At 37.6% G+C, this 21,993-nt stretch overlaps 1 protein-coding gene across 4 annotated transcripts in view; it reads right to left on the bottom strand.

Annotated features, from left to right (window-relative positions):
• The window catches only part of ZEB2 (zinc finger E-box binding homeobox 2), a 132,941-nt gene that overhangs the window by 27,999 nt on the left and 82,949 nt on the right, over positions 1-21,993 (bottom strand). For 3 of the 4 annotated variants that reach the window (XM_039222117.1, XM_039222118.1, XM_039222119.1), the window contains exons 3-4: positions 15,928-16,185; positions 10,757-10,828 (exon numbers count right to left, since the gene is read on the bottom strand). In XM_039222117.1, the coding sequence (XP_039078048.1) occupies positions 10,757-10,828; positions 15,928-16,185 (330 nt within the window). The remainder of the gene's footprint in view (positions 1-10,756; positions 10,829-15,927; positions 16,186-21,993) is intronic. The other variant, XM_039222120.1, reaches the window with a different exon arrangement.

Genomic DNA, 21,993 nt, shown 5'->3' with positions numbered 1-21,993 from the left:
AGGTGGTGAATCTCTAATCCCACCCCTTCCCGTTCTGGCTTATACTCTGCTATTATCCTAAAGCATTTTGTGAGCTATACGCAGGACAAATTACTTGCGGGGCCCCGAGCAGAAGGACAACAACAGGACATTAAACCAAAGTCAAAGCCCTTCCATACATAGGGCCCTGGGTATGATACCATGAGGCAGGACGGTCCCCTTCTCATGCCAGCTAACCCAGCCGGTGCTTTATTTTCTTTGTTCATGCTTCCCAGTAAAAATTGATCAGAAGAAAGGGTATGGTGGGGTGGAGTCCAAAATTTCCTCCTTTAACAGATGATACAACTAAGGTATATATGAGGCTTATGGTTCATAAAAGTTAGACAAATAATTTCTGGAAGAGTTTGATGGAGCATTCGTGTATCCTGACTCTTAACCCATTACTCTTTTCACTGTATCGTAGTGACTCAGTATGAGAGAAAGAGAGAATGAGCAAGAGAGAACCCCATCTTTTCAGTTTTTCATTATGCCTGACTGATTTGACATGATTTGAAGAGGTCCTAGATGCTGACAACATAGCTGACATTATAAATAGTTCTAAATGACAACACCATAAAATTAGGATGGGGGAGAGCCATGGTGAATGCTGACTTCAATATAAATAAAAGATGAAATTTTAAACTTTTTCATTTCAAGTTCCTGCTCTTCTGAATCCTATATGCTTGTTTCATTCCCCCCCCCCCCCCCCACTGGGCGATCCATATCCAAGTCTATTGGGGTAAAGAGAAAACATCATCAAAGTTCTTCAAATTCTCCACTCAAGATGCTTATTTACAATTTCCATTTAATATTTAATGATTTTATTTTCCTACTTTAGATATTTTTTATGTTTAATCATGTTTCTAAAGGCGCTCAGTATGGAATAACTTTATGAAACACCTCACAAAGGTGAATGTTGAATAACTATTATGGTGATAGTAAATAAAAAATGTCTCAAGTTTGAATTAGGACTAGAGACGAAAAAACAAACAAACAAACAAACCAACCCCAACTCTTTATTCATGGTTCCTTTTGCTTTCCCATTCCATATATTTTTGTTTATTCCCCCACATGCTTAATGATACCCTCCTACATGTGTTCTACTTCTTCAGATTAGATGAAATTGTGTCATCCTCTCATAAGAATACCCCATCCCTCACAGTCCTTTCCAGCTCAGCCGCTCCAGCTCTCCTCTGTCTAAGCTCACAGAGCAAAGAGGATGGGTCAACATACTCCTCAATTCACATGGCCATTTCAAACCAATGTTCCTATGTTATTAATTTGCTATTCGTTTATTGGTTTTACTCATTTATTCATTAATGCAACAAACAGCCTGTTTGTCAACTGTCAAGGTTATACGAACATCATGCACATTTAGAGGGAATTTGGAGTAGAGCAAATTTAACCTCTACCCTCAAAAAACCCTCCAGTTTGTAATTGCAATTTTTTGAAGCCCTAAACCACCCATTTTTGCCATCATGGTTTAGGATGCTACTTGCATAGCTTAAGTAAGATGACACTTGTCCCATGGCTGTGTTTACCCCAGGCTGCCATTACTATCATTCTGGGAAACTTCATGCTCAACTGATAGTCCAGCAGGATCCTGGCTTTGAGTCTCTCTAACAACAGGGATGGCCACACTTCGATACAGAGATAATCCTGGGACCATTCCAGCCCTGCCTGCAAACCAGAACTTGACACTTCCGCTCTGTGATTTCAACCTTCTGCCCTTCCCCAGCATTCAGTTCCTCACTCCTCTGATGCCAGTCCTTCATTGTGATAACCAGTCTCCCTATCCATTTCACTTGCCGGTCTGTTTTTATTTGCCTCAGTTCACCTTGGAGCTTGAAAGCATTTCCATCCCCGTCCCTTATTCTTGTGTCACTCTAGCCTTGCCAAACAAAAACCCAGCCCCATTCTTTCCTAGAGTATCAAAAATGTCTAAAGAAACATAAATAATCATACAGATTTGTTTCAGCCCATGTTATCCAAATGGGATATTCTCCTATGATGGGAATTGAACTTCCATATATTGTCCATTACAATTACTCTAAATATCCATTCTTCAAGATTCCAACCCTACTCCCTTCCCTCACTGCCATCAATCACCTCTTTTCCTACTGACTTCAAAGAGTGCACACAACCCATATGATGTGGATTCTCTGAACTACCCTTAAATTTGACTAGAATCTCTACGATCACTCTTCATTTTTCTTTTGAACTTATTGCTGAAAGCGATGTGCCTCTGCCCACAGCCAAGGCTACTCTCTAATGCTACTTCCTCACAATTACTGATAACTTACTCCATCTTTTACCCAGTCTCCTTTTACATTTTCAGCCTTCTTCATCCCTGTTTTTTGCACAGAGCCATGTTTAACAAGCCTTTTTCCTGATGAAAACGCTATCTGAATTTTGCAGTTTTCTAAGGCTCTCTATTCTCATGTGTCCAATATGTGACCCTACACTGTCCAAACCTCTGCAATATTGAACACCTTTTACCTGAACCTACGTAGCTTGTTGTATTCCAAATAAAATATCTTAGTCCACATAGTTATGAATAACAATAACGACGATGGCTAGCAACAACTGAACATTTATTATGTCTAACATTGTGCTAAGCAATTTATACACATTTTTTATTTATCTACCATTGTTTTACTCACCTAGTTGAAGTTAACTCCTTAATGACAGTGACTATTCATTGTATCTTTCATGATGTCTAACAAAATGCCTTAAACTTAGTAGGGTCACCCTAAGTGACTATTGATCTGAATAGTTAATGAGGCCATTAATTATTTATTTATAAATTTGGCTTTCATGTCATTACGATTTTTTTAAAAGATTTTATTCTGAAGTAAGCTCTGCGCTCAACGTGGGGCTCCAACTTACAACCCTGAGATCAAGAGTTGCATGTTGTACTGACTGAGTGAGCCAGGCGCCACAGGATTTGGCATTTCTTAAGGACACGAACTATATCTTCTATTTACTTACAGTTTCTTTCTCAAACCTCAGTTCAAATGCTGCACACAACAAATACCCTGACGGAAAAGAATAAATGTAGGTATCTTAGTGGTTAACAGGTGAGAAACATTTTATTATTTGTTTATTTGTTTGTCATTCAGGACAGGAAGAAAAACAACATATGATTCCTGATGCTAGTCAGTTATCAGGAGAAGTCTTTGACAGATTTCATCATTATACACAAACATTGTACATCCTCTTCTACACTGAAGAATGGATGTTAGATAAAGATGAAATGAGATAGAAAACTAAGCAATTCCTTCTTAAGTTTCATATTTTGACCTCAAATGCAGTGAAAAGACATTTGTCCTACAGCTTGTCTGCTTGGTTTTCTAAGCTGTCAAAGGAATTTAATCGGCAGAAGCTCTCAAAATTGACCAGTTAGTCCCTCCATTATAAATCTGTTAAATATTGCATTTTGTTTTCTAGAGAAGAAGTTAATGAGGAACCAGTGTGATGGAGGTTCAGAATCCATTTATTTCTTAGTGCATAAAACCGGATTCAGGCTTACCTGCAGATGCAAACCCACTGGCAAAATACAAAGCAGGGTGAAAATCTAGTATAGGTTAGGCATTGCGCTAGGTACTCAAAAATAATATGCCATTTACTTCTTACTGTGAGACTTTGTACATATGGAATCACTGTCTCCACTTTACTCATGTAGAAATCTTTCCAGCCAAGTTCATGTAAGTAGTAATCGGTAAAGACAAAATTCAAATGTTGTTTATCTCACTCTAGACTAATACGCAGCACCCCAGACCAACATTTGCATTTCATGTGTAAAAGCATTCCTATATTATTCTTAAAAGATTGGAAGCATGTTTAATGACTGTAGTTATTAGTTCTTGGACAGTAGTTTTACTGTGTTATGGAAGATTAAGAATGGAGACCTAAATTGGCCTTACCCCAGTTTCTAGATATAAGGTTGTAAGGTGCTTTTCTTTTCCCAGCAAAGGAAGAGAAGATGCAGGTGGTTATTAATAGCCCTTTATAACTAGAGTACTAGATTGCCTGAATAAATATAACTTACACACATTCAAAGAGGAAAACATCAGGGGCCTATTTGGGTCTTGATATGCACATGGAACCGCATTAATGCTAATGATCACCAAACACCTAAGATAGATCCTCGTTACTACTAGCATGTAGGCTTTATAATGCTCCTAAGTTTTTCCATGTCTCTAATCTTCTTAGAAAATAGTGGGGGGTTTTTTCCCACATGCTCTCAAAAATTCTACATAATAATTTTTTTTCTGAATTCAAACCTCATTAAAATATGGCAGATGTAAGGTTCATTATAAAAGGGCATTCTTTGTCTTATGTGTTAAAGCATACAATTTTCCTTCATTTTAAAAACATTAAGACCAATGTAGAAATATTAAATGCAATATAGACAGTTGGTAAGTCAGCATTTGCGGTGCTTCGTGTTGTTAAAAATCAGCTTTGCTATGCCGCTAATCTAACTTTGTTGTAAAAAAATGTAGTGATACCATACACTGTTCTTCTTCGACTTTAACAAGTTGATTTCAGGGACTTAAATCCTGGTTCACTCTCTGAAGATACTGGACTTAATCCCCTGCATGGGGAATGTTTTCCCATATTGTGACTTCCTTTTTCAGAGTCCATTTCTTTTCCACCAAATATTCATTCATTCATTCATTCATTCATTCATTATTACCAGTCATGACATGTACCATGGGTTAACTGACATACTGGGCACTCTGAGGCAAACAAAGAATAGTCCTTTTCTTAAAGCAAATATTTTGGGGGCCCTTCTTAAGGCTAATATATACATTATTTCTTTAATTACCTCAACAATCCTATGAGGTAGATAGTGTGATAATCTACCTCCATTTTACAGCTCAAGAAATCTCTTGTCCTTATAAAATTAACTAGGTGAAATAGGTGCAAACATTAGGAAGGGAAAAAATCTAACATGCTAAAATTACTGGGGTCCACTGGAGGCCTGTGGAATTTCAGAGAAGGAAGAGATTGATGTGGGTTAGGGTGTTTGAGAATGACCACATTATGGAAATGGAATGTGAACTGGCCCTGAAGAACAGAAGGGTAAGTAGAGTTTGGATAACTTGAAGAGAGGGAGTGAAATATTAGGATCTCAAGGAATAGCATGGGCAGAGATTCAGAGGTTGGTATAAATGTGATTTTTTGTTGATATTACCAAAGGATTTGGTCTGATGAGAATGGAACACTGTTCATATGAAATGGACGGCACTTAATACTGGTCTGAAGAATGTGGATTTTGTCTTTTGGGTACTAAGAAGCAATTAAGGATTCTAAGAAAGAAGTTTGGCCAATGAGAAAAGGGTTATAGGATGAATGTGGACTGATCAAACAGAGGAGGACATGAGGGCTGGAGACCTGTCAAATGTAACTGAACCTTTCTCATTTGGGAGATTAGAATAATGAGAGATGACAATGTCTGGTTGGTTATTTCAGGTCAGGTGTCAAAAATATCTCAACCTAGAAACATGAAAGGAAGTCCAAGTGTTGTTTGTCTCTCATTCACTCCCTCGATTTCTTTAAAAACTCTTTGTGACCTAGACCATTTTAGGATCTGTAATGAGAAAGTAACCAAAACCCCATACCATTTGGGTCCTCAAGTAGCTTTTAATCTAGTGGGCAGAAACATACCTGCAGGTGACTAAGTATAATATGAGAGAAAACTTAATACATTCCAATAGAAGACACTCAAAGGAATGAGTAGTTAATCTTGAGTGGGATACTATAAGATGGCTTCCTGGTAGAGATGGCTTTTAAGAATGCATATGATGCTGTCAGATTTTCTAGATTGGTGGAAAATCATAAGCAAAGGCAAAAAGAGTATAAATGGTAAGCAGCCCTTCAGAATTGAAATATAAACTAGGAAGTGGTAGTACAGGCAAGATGATGTTAGATCAAAAGGATGTCAACTTGACTCAAATGCCAACTCAGTCTGAAAGCAGTGGAGAGCCACACAAGGTTGAGCATGCAGTGGAGTGGGAGATGAGTTACCATTGTTCACCTGCCCCAAGTATTAGGAAAACAGCTTCTTACTAACTTTGTTAGTGTGAAGAATGAATTAAAGAAATTAGGGATTAAAATGGAGCCTGGTTAACAAGGTGTCATAATAGCTCGAAGGAAAGATGAGGATTTAAATCATGAAAGTGAAAAAAAAAATGATGGGGAGAAATAAAAGTGATATATGATATTTGTGATAGTAGACTTGATAGAAGCCAATGACCAATTAGATAAAGCATGTTAAGAGTCAAAGATGAAAGCATAGTTTCTATCAGGATAGCTCCTCAGAGTGGTGAAAAATCCTTCTGAAGTGAAAGGTTATGTCAGGTAATTTAGATTTTATTTCCAAATATGCCAACCAGTTAGCTATTTGGTACATTTTATGGTTTCCTCAACTATCAAAATACAATTAAGAAACTGTTGTATAGTATAGCTTTCAATTTTAGAATTCTGTGATTGAATTCAACTAAACTCTTTCCATTGTTTCTTACAGCTTTAAACTCAGCAGAATATACTAGGAAGAAGACATTTTTAGATTCTAAAGGTCTATTCTATCCATTTCCATGAACTTAATTAATTTTTGCTATTTAATAGATATGTAAAACTGAGAAGGAAATTCAGAGGTATTTTCCTTATTTTTATTTGGGAATGAAATTTGTGTGTTGAATATTCAGAGAAAATTATTAGAGACCTTGTCTTTGTCTTTCCTTCACAACTTATTCCCATTAATAACAACACTTGTTATCAGAAAGTTTGCTTAACCTGTTTAGAACTTATCTATTCCAGGGATGCCTGGGTGGCTCAATGGTCGAGTGGCCAACTCTTGATTTTGGCTTGGGGGTCATGATCTCATGGTTCGTGAGTTCCAGCCTTACGTCAGGCTTTGTGCTGACAGTGCAGAGCCTGCTTGAGATTCTGTCTCCCTCTCTCTCTACCCCTCCCACCTCACTCCTCAAAAATAAATAAACATTAAAACATAAAAAAGAACCAACCAATGTCTGTTGGTTCTACTTTAATTAAAAAAGAAGAATGGTATCCGCTATCAAATCAATTCCATATTTATTCATTAAAAATATATTTATTGAGAGCCTGATAATTTTAAGGCAATCCTAAATATAGAGGACAAACTGGTGGTTGCCAGAGGGGAGGTGGGTTGGGGGATGGGTGAAATAGATGAGGATTAAGAGTGAATCTTATTCTGATGAGCACTGAGTAATGTATAGAATTGTTGGATCACTATTTTGTACACGTGAAACTAATATAACCTTGTACATTAAGAAATAGATACAATAGATTTTGAAAAATTAAAAAATAAAATCTAATTTTAAAAAAAAATGTAAGCCTCTCTTATAGGTAATGTGGTAGCCTAAGAAACAATCCATGCTCTTGGAGTTTTCAGTCTAAGTTGGAAAAGACAGTACATTAATGAATGACACACTACAGAATTTATGGCAGGGTTAGGTGTTTTGTTCTATGAGCACTCACTGGAAGAAGATATCGTTATAGGTTGGGATAGCTAGAGAAGGTCAGCCAATGGCTGGATCGTCCAGCACTTGGCTGGAGACAAAGAGATGGCCCATTAATAAGCAATTTCAACCAGAAAATATGTCTTATTTCAATTCTCCACATTTTTAACAACCGAAAATATTCTGGGGAAATGTAATGGTTATAAAGAAATACACATTTACTCTCTAAAAGGGCAGAGTTATAAACTGAGGGTCACCAGGAAATTCATAATTAGCAAGTCCAATGTATTTGTTCAGCACTCTTTCAAATGTAATTAATTGAATCTTTTGACTGAGTTGACCATTCTCTACTTTTTGAATCTTTGCCTTCAGGCTGTTTAATTTTTTCTCTCTATCTTAATCTTTTTTCTTTCAATGAATTTGATTTTTCTCCCTGCCCACCAGCAACCCTGGCCTCAGCTTTCTAGCTGTTTCAATAAATACACTCTCAATTGTTGGTTTCATAGTCCCATGATGGTAAAAAGTATCGGAATATATTTGCATCGCTCTCAAATCTCTATCTCCAGCCCTGACTTCCTGTGTTTCAATTCCTCATTTCCAATGAACATGCTCATATTCACATCCATATATAACTTTTCTATGAAGATACTTATGTCTAAAGACTAGCTCAAGGTCTTCTCAAAATGGGATCCTCCTTCTTTTTATCTAAAAACAGCAAATATTGCCATGTTCTAAACATGGAGATGTGTACTTTTGAAGCCATTTTGATTCCATCAAACAGAGATTCAACTGATTGTTAAGAAACCAGGCTGCTAATTTCACCACTGTCACCAGCCTAGGACAAGCTTTTTGTCACTTCATACCTGAGTAACTACAATGACTTCCAGTTGATCTCTTAAAAGTCTGGTTTTCCCCCACAGAAATCATGGTAGTATGACATGACACAAACTCTTTGGTCTGGTGCTTTACGTTCTTCATCAGCTGGCTTCAGCTTCAACGTCCAGCTTTACTTCCCACGAATCACTTCCTAGGACCCTCTGATTCAGGTGAATCCATTTCATTTACTCACTATCCTCTGAATAGATTTCACAGTGTCCTTCATTGTATCACAGATTCTTCTGCTAGAAAGTCCTTCCTCACTTCTCTGGGACCACTGAAAATACACTTAGTTCAAATTTCACCTCTGCCATGGAGCTTTTTCTGAATGCTCACCCTGTAAGATCTCTCCCACTTTTGTGATTTGAAATAATTATAGTTCCTGCCATTTGTTGCATATGTATCACATATTTTCTTATTGTTTTTTGTTTTTTCTTGTATGTTAGTCTCGTCCTCCAAATTAAATAATAATGGCTTAGACTTCCTGACCCATCTTTGACCACACATGCACCAATGGTGACTACATAGAAGATTCTCAGTGAATACTTATTCATTTATTTAGTGACATATGAATACATATGAACTATAAGGAAGAGAAAGTAGCATCAGAAAAAGAGATCTTAAAGCCAGGTAAAACAACATTCATAATTGATTTTTAAATCTTTTGGACAGGAATAATTTTTACTAATCTCACTTTAGACTTCAAGTGTATAACACAGCTAGTAAATTGTCACTTTGGGGTATAAATTTACTTTCGTGACACTTCAAATGTCTATAAAAGTTGATAAGAATTAGTGTTTACTTATGCTTGAAGTTGAAATTTGACATTTATCTTTAAGGAAAAGAAACATGAAGCCATTTTTGATCCCATGAATTGGGAGATTTTAGAAAGTATCTAATTTATGGTGTCTCTTTATTATTATGTTTTTACATGAAGTTAGTATGTCTTGTCTCTATTTTATATGGCTATTTATGTACCCTGCAACAGAGAACCTTGAAAATAGAAATATTCTCTAGAAGCAGCTCGTGTGATCTATTCATTTTTCATGTGCGGAAATGAAGTTCCAAGGAGGGTAACTGACTTGCTCAAGGTCACAATCTAGTTAGTTACTGCCAGAACTATACCTAAACCCTAGGATTACTCTTTCCTAATTCTATACCTTTTTCCTAATCCCATATTGCGCAGTCTCATTTTTGTACCTTACATTGACATGCTGAAGTGAAAGAACCATTACAACAATTGTTCATTATTTCTCTTATTTTATACCCAAGAAAGTGAATTAGTCCCTTGTAAGTGATTAATAAGAACATTCTAACTAGAAGCATAGCATGAGCAGTTTATTATGATGTGTTTCAACACAGGGGGACTGTGACTACCATCTGAATTATTTACATTTCAAAACTTCATAAAACTGTGACTTTTTTTCTCATTGGTGAGTTGAGTGGAAATAGTTATGTGATTTTTGTTTTGTTTTGTTTTGGGAAATAACCTTCTCCAGGGCACTAGGTTAATATTTGTAATGGCAGTGTAAAGGATTGTTTATAACACCAAAAATAATTAGCCTTATCCAGGAAAAGGGAGATAAACATAGTGAGTTGATGTACATTTGCCGTGGTGACAGGAGAATGCAAAGAGAGACGCTGTTCAGTTTTGGGGGAGGAACACGCAATGTCACAACTGTCCCGAAACCCCAGTCTCCAGCAGGAGCAGAGTAACAGAAAACACTGTTTGCTGCTTTCTTACTGCAATTTTTTTTAGCTTCATTAAAAAGAAGTGAAATTGTCAATTCTCTATAAAACTTCTGCCTGGAAAACATTATTTAGAGGAAGTGGAGGGTACCGAGAATTAACAGTGAGGAGAGATGAAAAAGGAACTCAGATGATCAATTTTTGTGAGGAATGTACATGGAAATTTGGTTTGTCTTCCTGAAAAAACATTTACAATCTAAATTACTGCATATCATTTGAATTCTCGATGACTAATATCAAGTGGTGGCCAGAAGAGGCATATCACATTCTAATTTTAAGATTATTTATGCAGTCTTTTAAAATAAAAATTATGACCAGAAATTTGCCCAACTCATGCTTTGAAAAAATATGTTTATCCAGTTCAGTTTTCTCAACTTTCACAGGCAAATCAGGGATTTTAGAGTGAAAGATATATTTGCTGAATAAAATAAAATAAAATAAAAATAAAAAAGAGAACTCTGATTTGAAACAAAACAGGAGACTTGTAATGTCTGACTTAATTGTAAGTCATGGAGATAGAAAGGGATGGGCCTGGGTTTCTGTTCCCGACTCACCCCATCCACATGACACAGGACAAATATGATCTTGGCGTGGTAAACACAACTTACCTGTACCATTGTTAACTGTGGTCTGGATCGTGGCTTCCGGCCCCATAGTGTCATAGTCTTCCTTCATTTCTTCTGTGGGGGAAAATTATCTTTAGCATTTGAAAACTGGAGAAAGGCTTACTATACTAAGCATGCCAACCACAGGAACAAGGAAGATTCTTTTAAAGGAAACAGAGAAAAGGCTTGTTGTAAACCTCTAAACAATAGCTTTGTTCAGGCAATTGAATGAATCCAATAGTGCTAGCTGCACAAGAACTTATTTACTTTAAGCATTACTGCAAGCTGTGAAAAACAGAGGTGCTTATTTGGGGCAAACGAAGGGCTTTTCTTCTGGTGGCAGCTCTAGAGACAAACAGGGGCAAAGATATTATTTTTTCAATCCGAGACGAAAGCAACTAAGGACTTGTACTTAGGAAGAGGCATGCAGTTGCTGGGCCTCTGGTAACTCGGGGTGATTCGTGGCCAGTCAGAATCTCATGCTTTCCTCCCCTTTGGAGGAGCTAAGATGGGGGCAAATCGGTGCAGGCATAACTTTTTAAAGCCTAATTCTACATAGCAAAACCTGAAATCCCCGGTATATAAAACAAACATCCCAGAGGGCTTGAAAACACCTGTTTCACTGTTTTAGATAAACTTCTAAAACCTACCTTCCTTAAGCCTTTCCCTACCCTTCCATAAATACCTTTTTTCCTTATCATTTATGCTCCAGTATATAACTGCAGTCATTTTCTGAAGAAAAATGTATAGATGCAGCAAGAGCTCAATGATGAAGATGAAACTATGTTAACATGGAGCTTGAAGATTCATAGGTGATAAAAGGTTATTTTCCAAAATGGCAAGATTTTGAATTAGGGAGAGTTGGCAAAAGAGGAGAGCTCTCGAATGTTCTGCCTTGCAAATTATAGAGTATATAAAAGGGCAGAGAAGGACAGCTGACAGTTAAAAATCCTCCAAGTCGGTAAATTAAACACGGACTTTAAAAAGTTGTATTTTTACAACAACAAGGCTAATGAGAACCAAACATGATCTAGGATAAATATCTCTCTGATCATCATTTGACTTAAAACCAGAGAAACTTTATAAATAGGACTCTGTAGATTCCCAAATTTATCCTGACCATTCTTTGCTTATCACATTCTAGTCATAATTATCTGGTAGAAAAACAGGTTCTAGCAAATGTTGCAGCAAAATTAAAATATATGTTTTACAAGTTGTACCCTGCAGCCTATCTGTTTATGTTATCAGAACTAAAAAAAATCATGGGCCTTTTAAGGTAAAATACACAGATGTATAAATAGATGCTTATTTAATGCCACTACCCATAACAGTCAGATGATTTGAATGGTATTTGTTTAAACTGTAAGCTCTTACACTCGTCCCTGGCCCTGGATTTCTCTCTCATTTAAGGAATATTTTCATAGGGACGTTTTGCATAAACCATTTGGAAGTTCAATATATAGCCATATTGTATTGTCAATTGTAATAATTGATCGGTTGAAAGGCTCCCTCATCCGATATTTTTATCAGTCTCTGGAAGGAATTAAATTAAGGTATTTCTGAGAAGTTCAGAGCTGGCTATAAATATAGCTTTTGTGTGTTTCTTCCTCGCTCATCTCATGTGATTTCTGGTAGCCAAGAGTCAGAACAATCATAAGTTTTCCATCTGAGAGATCAAGTCACTGAGGGGAAAACAGTTAACAGCATTTTTTTTTTTTTTTTGCATAATAGTGGTAATGTTCAAGATTTCTGTTGCACTTCCTTCCTCATTGTCCTTTTCTTATGAAAAAGTAGAGAGAAGTTACAGTAGGTGGTTGCTTCCCAAATTATTAAACGCTGGGTATACAAATGTGTAGTTGGCACCTTGTGGGTGTTGCGTTCTGTGGTAACACTTTGGCTATAACCCTCTTTCACTGGAGATTATGCAACTGAAATGGTGTCACTTTTACCTAGAATGTAGTTTGCCTCAACTTACTGAGCACCAACCTTTCCTCTTCGGAATATTAGGTTCAATTTATTACAGTGGAACACTAATCCTTTTCAGGTATGTTTTTGAAATACCACATGCGTGCCTACTTGGTTATGTTTCACGTGAATCCACATTCAGAAGGCCACAATGACACGGCGGTTAAGAATCCCTCCTCTGAATTCATGGCAATCCGGGCTGTCATTCTGCCTCACGCCTGACCTTAAACATTTTCCAAGACCACTCTGACTCAGCATACTGTGTCTAAAACCACACGGCATATTTGTTTTTCAAACACTTGTAAAAGTTTGCATTCTCCAGTCACCCTTGGGATGAAGGTTTGTAAAAATAAAGAGCACTTTCTTCCTTAAGATGAAGAATCCTTGAATAAGCAGAAAGAGGCCAAGATGCAGGTGATTTATTTAAGTCTGTGTCAATGATAATGATGTCATGGTTTCCAGCACACTGTGTCCACCCCATTGTGGGACGAAAGAATGTCAAGGACAATTCTAAACACAAAACTTTGATTGTGCTGGAACCGGAAAGGCACAGTAAGAACTCCACTGCGCTCTTCAGTTCCAAACCTGCATCCTGCAGACAAACCACAGAAAGCCTGCGAGAAAGAGCGAAGGAGTGGGGGCTTATCTCAGAGTAAAGCTATGTGCTGAGGTACGACGGTAGACAGCCAGGCACCAGGGATAAAACACTACTAAATAAAACAGCACCAGAATTAGAATTATTGTCTATAGTGTGTGTTTTGAACAATAAATAAGAAAAATATTTTATCAGAAGAAAAATGTGTTATCTAAGAGTCAGGATAAACAATGAGTCGCTTTTTAAGACCAATTTCTTTTCATGAGACATCAAGGCACCACATCAGAGCACTTTTGGAACAATAAAAAAAAGAACAATAAATCATCACTAATCATTAGAACTAGACAGGTAATAGCCGGGTAACGTTCTTGGTCCAAATAGCCAAATGACATTAGGGATTTACATTTTATTTAATTATTCTGACTCCAGAATGCTAGTTTATTTACCATAAAGGTAAGAGCAAAGAACAGCCTGTTCATTTGTATCACAGGCACCATTAACTACAGGTGATAACAGGGTCTGTAATGCATTCATATGGATTATTGTATATTTAAAACATTTAGAATTATGATCCATGACCAGCACAAAAAGCTGCCGTGATCCCAAACTACTATAGCTTGCCATGGCTGTTTTGGCTGTTTTTCAATTATTGATCTTAGTTTTTTAAAATTAAACTTTTTTTTTAGAAGTTTGGAGCCGTACATTTGTTAGATCATTATTAATTATTCCTTTAAGGGTGGAAATTCTAGTAATTGGTCCTTACCCTTGATTTCTAGATATTAAAATTTAAAGCATCAGAACATTCATTCTTATAGCCCTGCATATCTAGTTCATTAACAAATATGAATAGCTAACACCAGCTCATTTAAATAGTATGTCTTACATGAGTTCTCGCCACACTCTGTTTCTGTCACACTGCTCCCAAGAATCATTGGCTCTTATTATACATGTAAATGGCTATCATAAAAATAAAAATTTCATTTAAGATTGTTAATGACTTCTGCAGCAGTCAGACTTCCTTTAATGATCATCCTCTGCCCCTAATTAAACGTATTTATCTTTCAAGCATCTTTGGCTGAGTTCTCCCTCATAGTTGAAAATCTAAAACCTTAAGTCTTAATGGATATAACGATAAATGTTTATGTGTGGGATTGCTGAGATTCGAGAAACCTTCACCGAAAGCAAAATTGGAAACAGAAAGGATACAGAACTTGGCACACTAATTTAGGAAAACGAAAAACAAATACACTACACTCAAACTGCCATCGGTCTTGGTTTTTCTTTTTTTTTTTCTTTTTTTCACATTTAATTTTCTTTAGTAGTGGAAGTGCTTTTATGATCCTCCTTCCAGTATACCAAACAATTACCCTGCTTATGTTCCATGTTTTACAGTCCGCGACATCACAATAGCATATAGGTAGACTCTTGTGCTTACTTACTTCCCTTCCCCACCCACTTGGCCTATTTATAAAAATGCTATTGTTATTTATATCGTGAGAGGAAAAAACAAAGTGGGGTACATCATGACAGCTCTCATTGAGTCTTGGGAAGAGAGATGAAGGAGATGCTGTGGTTGGAATTGGAAGAGTCATTATTATTTTTTTTTTTTTTTGTAAGCCACCTCACTGAGTAGAGATGAGCAGAGGGAGTTTATGGGCATCTGAATAGTTCCCCCTGATTTTGTTAATCATTTCATACCTTAGTGATGTTCCATCCGATGTGATGGAACGTGATTTAGACAAGACAGTTCCATATGCAGAGTGAGTGGCATCTGAAATTTGGATTTGAGCATAATTTACCTTATTTTTATGATAGTTGACCTTGGAGCGGTTTTACTTCCCTAGAGATTTCCAGCAAACAGCAGGAATCATTATCAAGTACTTAACTGTTAAATAATAAGAAAGCTACCTGACCAGGTGAAAGTGTGAAATCACATTGACACTTAACAAAGGGGAATGATTAGATGGTTGAATTACAATAAAAGGTGTCAGACAGACACTGAAACTACCTTAAACTGACAGTTACTTGGTCTGTATTGTTATATAATTGCCACACAAACCTTTCCAATAGTGAGATTTTATGTCTGCTTCCATTTTCCACCCTGAGAACCTAGATCTTAATCATGTTATATAAATTGTTAATGGGGTACAAATACTTCATGTTGCATTTTAAAAATGTTTTCAGGGGCTCCTGGGTGGCTCGGTGGGTTAAGCGTCCGACTCTTGACTTTGGCTCAGGTCATGATCCCCGGTTCATGGAATCAAGCCCGGCGTCGGGCTCTACGCTCACAGCTTGGAGCCAGCTTGGGATTCTCTCTTTCCCTCTCTTTCTCTGCCTCCCAAAATAAATAAAAATAAACATTTAAAAATAAATCAATATAAATAAATAACACGTAGTTCATGTCCAACTTGAACCACAACTGAAACATAATTCCTTCCTAAGATGTTAGTGCTGTAAGGTGATAACACTACTATCACTTCATAATCTGTCACCAGCTTTGGTATCTCTAGTCTGCAAAGAAATATTTTAATTATTTGGTCACGGCCGTTCCACTAGGTGGTAGAGATTAGTTGAAGATGGCACAGGAAGGGGCCAAGTCGTTCCAGACGCTTACCTGGACCATCCACAGAGGCTTGCAGAATGTCGGTGCTGTGCCAGGTATGTTCCACTCCACCCTCCCTTATGTCATCTTCCTCTTCTTCTCTGGGCAGCAGAGCTTGGCTCACGTGCGGGGAAGACTCATGGTTGGGCACACTAGCTGGACTCCTCTCCTGGTCCAGGGGGTTAGCAATCCCGTCCTCCTCAGCAATCTGAAGCTTGTCCTCCTCATCTGTCTCAGAACCCGTGTCCACTACATTGTCATAGTTCACCACTGAAGAGAAAGCACAGAACACGCTCTCTCTAAGCACGTGGTTGAAAAATATCAGTCGCCCCTAATTGTTTAGTTGAATGGAAAATAATTAATATTTTCATCACTTAATTACTCAACCATGTCAGGAAAATATAATTAATATCTTTCATGTTTTAGCATTTTTATTCTTATTCAATTACAGCTGCACACTCTTTCAGATTTTAAAGAGTTGGGTTTTTTTAATAAAAAGATGGGAAAGTTTAAAAAGCAGCGGTAGCGCATATACTGACAAATACATCTCTATTGCCTATGAAAAGAGGCACGTTGCCATATGCACTTTTCAATACTCCACAAAAACTTATTACATAGATCTGCAAGGGACAATTTTATTAGCTTAGTGACACGGCGTGTGTGCTATAAAATGTTGTACTATAAATACGACATGACTTCACTATATTAGCTGTGGTTTTATTCCTAGAAGCCACAGACACGCACACACACCATGTCCATCTATTTACTCAATACACAAACACAGACACAAACCTGCTCAATCTGAAACATTCACTGCTGCTTCTACGTCAACCGTCATGTGCTAAGGCCATTTATATCCCAATCTTTTAAGCAGAAAATGAGGAAAAGCCATATCTTCTGGGCCATTAATACTACTATTGAGACATCTTCATAGCGCCATAATTACAGAAGATTTCAAAGTGACACAGTCAAGACCGACACCAATGTTAAAATAACTCACAAGAACCGGCGGCCTGCTTTTGCAGCACTCAGTCCCAGCAATGCTCAGTAGCTTTTCTTAAAATAGACAGCCTGTAAATAAGGTCTGTGAACTCAATTGAAGGTGGCTGTTTCTGAATTAGTCAGCCCTCACAGGCTCTCGGCCTACATGCTAGTACATAAATTGTCCACTTTACCACCAGACAAGAAAGATTAGAGTAATAAACACGGGGCATTAGCTCAGCTAGAGAAACACACCAGCCGTTACGCACACACAGGATTGCCAAGAACTGTTAACCCAACTCTCCAGAAACACACACAAAAAAACAAGTTAGAACCATGACATCATGGGAACAAGAGGGAGAGAGAGAAGGGGGGAGGGAAGCCCATGGAAAAAAAAAAAGCGCAAACAATTTTCAGGTTCATTTTGATTTCTCTGCGCCTAATAAAGCAATCCTCCGCTAAGTTATCAACTGAGCTATCTCAAGTGGCTCTTGCCAGCTATCGGATTATACAAAAGTGGCAGAAAAGGAGGAAAAAAAAATTGAAAAGGATTGTGTGTCAGGTTCATAATGCTTTTGGAGAATTCTGGAAACATGTCTAGTTACAAATTTTAGTCAGTCATATCTGTTTGCTTTGACAGGTTCCCAGGGAGTAAAAAAGGAACAAAAAGAGAGAGATTTTTTTTGTCATGTGAGGCTGGGGACAAAAAGATTACACCGTGCATATCTGCTCATAATATGATCTTTGTATAATCCGCGGGTCTGCACTTGCCTTCGGAACAACTGCACAACAGGTGCAAATTAAAATGAAAACGGCAGCGGAGCCGGGCAAACAGAATCTGCTGACCTGGTTTGAATACCAATTGACGGGGGAAACAAAACCTTTTCAAGAGGTGTGACCACAAGGGCTTAGGCAAGTTCAGGCTGGGTAATGCCCTCAGATCTACAAAAAGAGAGATATTCTAACATCTCTGCTCTAGCTGTGTGGTCCAGATATACCTTAGTACAATCAATAATGTGCTGCTTTTTTTTTTTTCCTGGTGACTGAGATTTAACCATTTCTTAGCAACAAGCAGAAGATTCTTTACAAATTTTCTGAACGCTGAGTTCAGGGTGGGGGTGGGGGGGCGGTGAGGGTTGGGGGGGTGCTACAACAAAAGCTCCTAAGGCCTGGGAAGCTTTCAACCCACCTCCTAAAAACTGATCTCTGGGCACAGGAGGAATAAAGAAAGGTCCAGAAGGAGTGAATAAAATTATCTAAGGCTGGACAGGCATTAAAAGGCCTTTATCCTGGAAAAAAAACCATGCCTTTTAAGGTCTTTTTCTGCATGGACCACAATATCCCGTGTGACACGTGAGTGTTCCTGCAGCAATACAATTGAAATATTTTCTTGTAGAAAAAAAGAAGAGATAAATGATTTATGAACAGCCCTTGAGGAGTCCCAAATATCAGAACAATCTAAACAAGCAATGAAGTCATGTCTCACCATATAGGGTCAGGAGGACAGCATCCATCACCTTCACAGGCCAACAATACTTCACAACCTTTAGGGTTCTCGCTCACAAATAGTAGTAAATACTTTTAAACTAAATAAATAACCGCTGTCAAGTTCACTTACGGAAGCAGTATGCCATCTTTTCCAGGGCTATTTTCACCAGGATATCCGTTCCCATAGCCACTGTGTTGGTATCTCACTCCTACCATCCCCCCCACCCCCTTTTTAAATCCAGGTGAAAACAAGTCATAACAAACTTAGTTTTTATATCTGAATTCAGAGTAGACCCTTTCATCCTGTTCTTTCTGGCTGACCTTCTGACAATCAGAATTAAGTCCATGAATATGGACATCGTGCTGCGTGCTCACCTATAGCCCTCCCTGTGTCTGAATCCTCAGGATTTTCCTTTAAATTTTTTCTTTCAAGTCTAGTCAGTGGATATTTGCCTCGTGTAATTACTGGGGAAATTTTCGTCACAGAATATTCTTACTACGGAATGGCCAACCCAGGATGGCTTTACCCCCATTTACATTGTGAAATAAAATCAGCTCATTTTCCCATTTGTTCTCGTTTGCATCCTTTGCCCACCATCATCACCATTGGAATAAGAGATCTTAATAACATAGCTTTGTCTCTGCAAAGAGGAGATTCAATTTTGGATAATAACTAACGTATACTGGTTTAAATGAGGGTCATTGGGCAGAATATATTAGTCTAGTGTCTATTTTTGAACTTACGATACATATGTTTTATTCAGCTTTCAAAAGCATTGAACCGCCTACATAAGGTAGTGAAGTTCTATTCCATCCTTACGTTAGGTCAAAGAAGCCACCCCTTGCATGAGTCTCAGCAAAATTTTATACATGTACTGGAGCTACATGGCTGGCAGAAAAACAGACAGTTACTTCAAAACCACAAAGAAGTGGGAGCCCAAAGAATTCCTTTCGGCAATTCAATAAACAAGAGGAAAGATGTACTGTTTGCTGGCTCAAAATAGACACTAATTTTACATCTGTCTCTGAGGCACAGCAAAAAGCCAACTAAAGAGCAGTAATAAATGTCCAAAAACAGCATCAGTATCCAAAACTCTCCTAGTAATCTTCAGAGGAATTAATTACAATTCTGTGTAACAGTTGCATTGGCAAAACGCACCCATAATTATATACAGGTACTGTACTGTATTGCAGGGAAATTTGTCATGTGATACCATGTTTACATGATAATTGATGGATAAGATAAAACTATTTGCATATGAAGTGCATATGAATTATTGGCATGGCTCACCATTTTATGTGGAATCATATTAAAGTTTCATTTTCTCTAAAACTGTATGTGTAATATGGGGTTACCAAAGGGTATAAAGCTGATACTTAAATTTGCTTTATAGCAAATGGGCCTGGAAAGATATATCTGAATATGCATTACTAAAAACCTATATTTAAAAGGCTTCATAGTTTATCTATAATAAGCATTATTTTCACTTCACCAGATTGCATTATATTAAATCCTCTCTATTCTTCCTTCTAAGTAAACAATACTCTAAATTGTATCACGATACCAATTAATTTTACAATCATATGCAAAACAAATAATGGCTTCTCTTTATTGTCTATTGATATAACTTTTTTTTTTTTCATTCAGATTTTCATATTCTGGTGACATGTAACAGAACAGTAGCAAAACGTGACATTTTTATAATGTCCATACCTGCCGGAAAATTTCAGCATTTGCAAAAATGGCCTATCATAGCATTTAAACAGTGCTGATAATTAGCTTGACATTTGAAATACCAGAACTGTTGTTTTGAAGATGCCCTATACAATGTTACCTAACTAACCCCTTTTCATACTTATATGCTTTCCCTACATTATTCTGTCAGTTACAGTACAAACAAGATACCAGTTGCTAATGTATTAACATGAAAAAGAACTGATGTTAAGGGGCGATACTTCATCTTCACCAGAAGCAGAAGTTTTTTTGATATAAAGGAAAATTGCATATGTAGACTACAGACAGTTGGTTGTTAACAAGGCGGTCAATAATGATTTTCTAGAACCCCATTCAAGCTAAGTGTGAGAATATGTCTTTCAAAGCCATCATCAAACATTAATTAAATACCTACAGTGTGGTAAGTCCAGATGGATATGCTGTTCTCACCTCAGGAAGCTTCCTCCCCATTTGGAGAAAGAGAATCATAAAACCATAGTGCTAGAAGGACAGGGGAAGTCAACCCTCCACATGTGATAGAGGAGGTCATATAGGTACAGTGAGGACTAATGACTTGTCTAAGGCCTTGCAGCCAGATGGTGGCAAAGCCACATGAAAATATACATAATATTACAAATTCCCAATGAAAAATCCGGTCTAAATGTAAACTCCACATGATCAGAGTAAGGAAATGAAAATCCCCGAGACTTTTGGGGATTTTCATGATGTACAATGGAGATTGTTACTTCATTTTGAATTGTTTTGATGATTGTTACTTTCATGGATCCCCTTCATTTGAGTTATAGAAGCCTACCAATTTGGTCAATTACCAGAATCTAACAATACACCCATGTTTCCCACAATAGTTTGGAAACGATAGAAATAAGGAGGTAGTTCCCAGAATTACGAGCTTGAAGACCCGTCTTCAGGTCCTAGTCCCACTAAGAACCCGGTTGCGTGGCCTTGGCCTATCATCCAAGGAAACTTGGTACAAATGGGTAAAAATAATGACAGTAGGTTCCCTGTCTATGAGGTTGCCACAAGGAGCCTTCCGACTTGTATATGTGATGGCAACTTTGTGAGGTAAAAAACACTGATAGCCGCTGGAACAGTAATCGAGATGGGACCATTGCTCCGCTGTCCTTTTTTGTCTGTGCCTGCCATGTGTAGTAGCTATAGGTGAAAAGAGAAGATCTGAATACCGGCCAGTCAGAATTTTGGTGTTGGCCTTCATTCAAAAATTGATTTGCAGAAGCATCCTCGAGTAGCAGTTCCATGATGGGAAAGAGTATGCTGGATCCTTTGGCCAATACTTGATATGGACATGTAACCTTACTGTAAAAACATCTCGTCTGATGACGAGGCTTCAAGTTTAAAAGAAGCCGTTGGAATTTTATGAGTCATTTGGTTTCCTGGATCTCTTAGATGCTTGGAGACCATTTATATTTGAGCCAATGGATTAATGGCCTAGGTGCTTTCTTGAAATGTCCTTTTGTGTGGTAAGTGTTTGGAGAGATTTTAAGACTCTTCACCTGAACCTACTAGCCCTTTATCCCTCCCCTTCCCCCCAAAGTTCAATTTCCACCTGGGGGTGTCTCATGACAGATAAAACAAAGCAAAGCAAGTTCAAACAGAAATGTTCTTCTGAATTTGAATATGTGTCACTGAAATGCATGAGCCTTAATTTCCTGATTTAAAAATGGGAATAACTTTATCACTTGGGGAGGCAAGATTAATTAATGCTAGAAAGAAGGGATCATCCTAGTTTGAGATATCCCCATGGAACATGCTCTCCAGCACAAAACACTGTTATAAAAAGAACAGCTATGAACATACCCTAGTCAGCCTTTATACAAACTAGCTTGGTCACTTTAATTTTTTATCCCAGGAACATT

The sequence above is a fragment of the Hyaena hyaena genome, unplaced genomic scaffold, assembly GCF_003009895.1.
Source record: "Hyaena hyaena isolate Hyena2069 unplaced genomic scaffold, ASM300989v1 scaffold_1055, whole genome shotgun sequence".
In the NCBI taxonomy this organism is placed as follows: Eukaryota; Metazoa; Chordata; class Mammalia; order Carnivora; family Hyaenidae; genus Hyaena; species Hyaena hyaena.
The sequence above is the reverse complement of the archived record's forward strand: the minus strand, read 5'-3'. Positions and strand labels throughout refer to the sequence as shown.